The sequence below is a fragment of the Electrophorus electricus genome, chromosome 16 (genome assembly GCF_013358815.1).
Source record: "Electrophorus electricus isolate fEleEle1 chromosome 16, fEleEle1.pri, whole genome shotgun sequence".
Lineage (NCBI taxonomy): Eukaryota > Metazoa > Chordata > Actinopteri > Gymnotiformes > Gymnotidae > Electrophorus > Electrophorus electricus.
This window is the reverse complement of record NC_049550.1, coordinates 4,541,162-4,546,161: the sequence shown is the minus strand read 5'-3', so window position 1 is coordinate 4,546,161 and position 5,000 is coordinate 4,541,162. Positions and strand designations below refer to the sequence as shown.

General features: G+C 43.6%; 1 protein-coding gene across 1 annotated transcript in view; it reads right to left on the bottom strand.

Moving 5' to 3' along the window:
- The window catches only part of myo15ab (myosin XVAb), a 44,674-nt gene that overhangs the window by 6,771 nt on the left and 32,903 nt on the right, over window positions 1-5,000 (bottom strand). Inside the window, exons 41-46 of the mRNA XM_035535095.1 lie at window positions 4,995-5,000; window positions 4,708-4,826; window positions 2,075-2,216; window positions 1,628-1,739; window positions 1,343-1,417; window positions 114-366 (exon numbers count right to left, since the gene is read on the bottom strand). The exon at window positions 4,995-5,000 is cut by the window's right edge and continues 110 nt beyond it. Coding sequence (XP_035390988.1) covers window positions 114-366; window positions 1,343-1,417; window positions 1,628-1,739; window positions 2,075-2,216; window positions 4,708-4,826; window positions 4,995-5,000 — 707 coding nt within the window. The remainder of the gene's footprint in view (window positions 1-113; window positions 367-1,342; window positions 1,418-1,627; window positions 1,740-2,074; window positions 2,217-4,707; window positions 4,827-4,994) is intronic.

The window sequence follows — 5,000 nt, the reverse complement described above, 5'->3', positions numbered from 1 at the left end:
TTCTGGTGGGATCTGAGGACCTGGGTTGAAGAACCCTTCTTTAAGAACCCTTCTGAGTGCTACCATCAGTTCACTTTGTCAATTTAAAATGAACCGATGCTAGCACTCGTCACTGCCTTGTGTAGCATGTTCTGGATAAATTCTTGGGACTCGCACTGACCTCTAGTGTGGGGTCAAGCTCATGGGCAGCGGCACTGGATGCGACAGCGAGCGCGATGGCCCCCGTCGCCACCACTTGGCTGTGGCGGTCGTGCGGCTCTCCGCGCCTTTCCACCGGCAGACTCAAGAAGTCAGGAGCCGCAACAGGAACGATGCAGTCAGCAGGGAAGGCACCGCTGCTGCCGGTCACAGCTCCAAACCTCCAGCCTGGACGTGGGAGGGGAATGACCGGATAACAACAGGTTGAGTACCTGCGTCCCCACACAGCCTTAATTACTGTCTATAATACAAACTGAGATCAGTTAGCTAAAGTTACTTGAATATCTTTGCTTGATCTAGTTTTATAACTTCACAATAGACAGTTTTTTTGGATGATGCTTACTTGGATGCATTGTGAACTGTATTATGAATGATTTTAACTTTAATTTGTGACCATTTCTTAAACAGAAATGAAAAGAATCTAATATACAAGGTCTGGCCATGACTCTGGAATGTTGTATCCTGGTTGTGGCAGAATTTAAACCTCGCAGCCTGGAATATGGCAGTCTGGAATTTGGCAGCAGTGATACTCTTATTTCTTTTGCTGGCAAAAAACTCAGGTTTAGCCTCCTGGCCAACTCTAAGCCTTCAGATCTAATCTGCATGGGTCTACCAGAAGGTTTGTCTTTGAAGGAACTGTCTATGGCTGCCTTCCCTGAAAGTAAGAATGTCTCTTGAGCTCATCTTCAAGTGACTTTATGCAACATAATTGTGTTGAAGTGACTTCCACATCTGAACTCAACAGAACAACAGAAAGTTATTTGAGCCAGGTTTGTACCCCAGAGCTAGGTTTACATTAGAAGTTTAAAAGTTAATGGAGCTAGCTTTTATCGTAAAACTAGGTTTACATTAGAAGTTTAAAGACGCTAAACCTCTGAAGTCCTTTTAAAGTATTTTCCCTTAAAATTTCCAAACTACCATTATGCTGACAGATATTTCCTCTCAAACCAAGATGTCTCTTGACTGTCCATCACTACTGAGAGATTAATCAGTAAAGGCCACCTGCACACTAGGAAGCCCAACACTTTATTAAAGTCTTTTTGAGTTTTGCTTTGGACCTTTGCTCTATAGGGTTTTCAAGCATGTCAGATTCAGAAGTTAGAAAGTCCTAAAAAGGGCTCTGACCCGGAGGAATACAGCTTACCAAAGTCTGCAGCACCTCGCTTTACCTCCTCTAGGTAGATCACCGTTTTCTTAACCACACATCCATACAGCTGACCTGAAAGACATGTAGAATGTAAAATTTGACAGTAGTGTAAATACTGTAGCGCAATGTAAAAATATAAGCCGAAGTTACCACAAGGATAAGCGACGATAAGCAGACCTGCTGCGTGCGCGTGTGAGTGTGTGCGTGGGTGTGGGTGTGTTTTGTCTGCGATGGTGTGCCTGACAGGGGAAAAAAACAAGAGATCAAAGTACTACATCTCACCCTCCTCTAGTCCATCCACAGCCTGCAAGCGTATGATGTTTCCTTTATGGAAACTGAGCAGAGCTCGGTCCTCTGTAATGTAATTCCGCTCGGCTACTACATACTCCGAATCCTGCAAAGTAGGGAAAAAAAAGACAGAGTGCGAGAATTGGAGGTGACCATTTGAAGGAAGGCAAACAAGCTTTTTATTATACGTAGAAGTAAACCACAGTGATGCCAGTTGAATTAAGTTAGGTATACTGGCATGTTGTACTATCTTCTGCCCTTTGCACGCTTAGTGCAGTAGTTTGTATCCTGGACTGTGGGGTAGGGATGAGAAATCCAGGTCAGGAATAGAGGAAAATGCTATGAGATCACCGAAGAGGGAGTCAAAAAGAGGGAAGGAACTGGGGAGAAGAAAATGAAGCAGGGCTGAGGAAGGTGGACACTGCTTCCAGCACTCTTCACCTTTTTGAGATGTGAGATGAAGAGGTCCACCATGTGCTTGATATGTTGGGATTTGGCTGAGAACAGGATTAGCTTCTCGTTCATCAGGTTGAACTCTAGCATGTTCGGAGACGGGATGGTCACAAACAGGATGTCTGCATAGCTGGGAGAGGAAGAGGAACAGGAAAAAGAAGAAAGAGGAGAAATGCAAACATGGCAATAAGTTTGTGTTGCCTTGTACACACAACCCCTGCACGTGCTCTGGTACTCATTATCACAGCCCTGCTGACCGGCGCCCCCTGCTGGTTGCCATCTCCTCATCATCTGCAGTGGAATTCATCATAAGGATCCATTATGAGCTCACTTGACACATGACACTGTAACTTATCTGCTGTAACTTGCCCAGCTGCATTAATGAGCTGGTTGTCATAACTTTCTACTGCATTTTGTCTGCCACTTTTCCAGCCTGATTAGTTTAGTTTAATTAAGTTTTATGACTTCTGCCCCAATCCTGCCTGTAATTTGACTCTGAGTCTCTACATCAAGCTCTTTGTTACTGAATTGTTTCCTTGTGGAATAAACCCAAACTTCCCTCTGCCACTCACACCAGTCTTGGGTGGTTCCAGGCTTTGCATTCCAACATCGCTGACCTCTGTTTCTTTGTGACGCTGACTAAACAGACACTTCTGCTGTTATCAGTTGGAGTCTGGATTGCCACGAGTCGAGCGAAAGGACAGAACCAACTGTTGAGGCATTTCTTGTCATTGGCATTCCACATTTTGGCCCTCTATGAGACACTTTTGCCTGGGCTGCCAGAAGTTCAGCTTTGAGATCCATGAATGGTCTGTCCTAAGTAGAAGCATCTATGTTCCACTCACATTTCATGACCCCCCTCTTGGGCCAGTACACTCTGGTCATCTTGGCTGACACTGCACTTCACAAAGCTCCTCCTCTTGCTATGGATGTTTACAGCTCCCCTGGCAGTACTGGGAAGCTCAGGAGTGATATGGCTCTGAGAAATACTGTCAGATTCAGTGCCTATGATATCTTGACAGGGCCACAGCTGAGACAGAAACTGATGGGGGGCGTGTTTCAAACTGTCCCTGCCAAATTGTGTTCCTTTTCAGCAGCAGCTAGTCAGATGTTGCTGTCTGGTTCCGGTGCTGGGATGGCATGTTCCATGTGTCATGATAGAGCTGGTGTTATGACTTCTTTACTCTTTACATCTTTTCTCTGTCTTCTTTACACTCACATGTACATACATCCCTCTCTATCCCAACTGAATCTGAGACATCTCTTTGGTTTTCTAGGCTTGTTTCAGTATTTTTGCCTGCCTGCTTTCCCACCCTAACCAGTTCACCATTGTTCTGATTGCTTTCTGGTCTCCTGATTGCTTTCTGGTCACTGTCTATTTATCCCTGAATAAATAGCTATATTCTGTGCTTCACTTAGTTTGGTTTGGTATGACATGAAGTCAACCAGTCAGGGTTTAGGCCTCAGAACCGTACAGACAGCACTGATTAAAGCAGTTAATGACCTATTGTTGACTTTCGACCCTGTGTGTTATTAACATGTCAAGGACTTGAAGGAATGTGTCAAGTAAATGAGCACTGGATGTTGAAAAACCTTTTCTCTCTTGATCTTGACAACACAGAAGTCCTTTTACTAGGCCCCCCAGCAGCCAGGAACAATGTTTCTGATTACGTAATAAACCTTTATGGTCTCCCAATTACATCACATTTAACAGTTAACAGTCTCTGTGTAATTATGGATTCCAGTATCTAATTTGAAACTCATGCAAATAGTATTTCTATGACAGCCTTTTTCCACCTCAGGAGCATTGCAAAGATAAGAAATATCCTGTACTATCATTAAATGATACAGAAAAGCTTGTCTATGCATTTATCACATCCAATTTGGACTGTTTGGTTGTACCACTAAGAGCATTAACAAGCCTCAGTTCAACTAAACACCTTACTAGAACTAGAAATGTCAGTTATATTATTATTATCTCAGCTACACTGCATTGGTTTGCAGTAAAATTTCATATTGATTATGAAATACTTCTAACAGCATACAAAGCACTGAATAGTCTTGGTCCACAGTACCTTTATGAACTCTTGGTCTATTATGATCCGCTATATATTGTTATGTCAAGAGGAGCAGGCTCTACTTCAGGGGCCAGAGCCTTTTACTATAAAGCTCCCAAGCTAAGGAATAACCTTCTTGTCAATGGTTGACACTCAGACCTGATAGGATCTGGGGGTTCATGGGCATTGAGAGTTATAGTAAATTGGTATGTTGTTATGCTGTCACTTCACCTTTTCACCTCACGGTTCCTGGCTCATTCCAGCACTGTTCCTTGGACACATTTACACTCATTTAACTCAGACTAGGGCTTCTATGAACCCAGAACTATTGTTTACTTGTCCTTATTACTCATTTTCTTCTTTAGTAGTTGTGATGTCCAGTGCCAGCCAGAGGAGGATGGGCTCCCCCTTTGACTCTTGGTTCCTCTCATGGTTTCTTCGTTTTATGGAGTTTTATCTTGCTTATCTTTTCATGGACTTTGACTTTGCGCCAATCATTTTGCTAGTGTAGCATTGCTTCCGGTGCTAAAATAGTCTCGTTTTATGGATGGTTCTGTAATGTACCTGTATGAACGCAGCACTCTGAAGTAGTCTGGGGCAGTGGTGCTGCTCCTCACGGTTTTCAGCAGTCTGATACCAGAATGAGAAACAGCCAGCACCTGGATTCCAGTACCCACGCTGCCCTGCGGAATGCACACGCATGAACAAAGCATTTGCAGTATGACATCTTATTGACCCGAGACGCTGTCAGTGACAAATGCGTGTGGTTATGTGATCCACAAATTATGTGGTCATGTGATCCACAAATTATGCAGGGTAATTTGTTTTTTCTTTTTCTGGCTAGTACTCACTGAAGC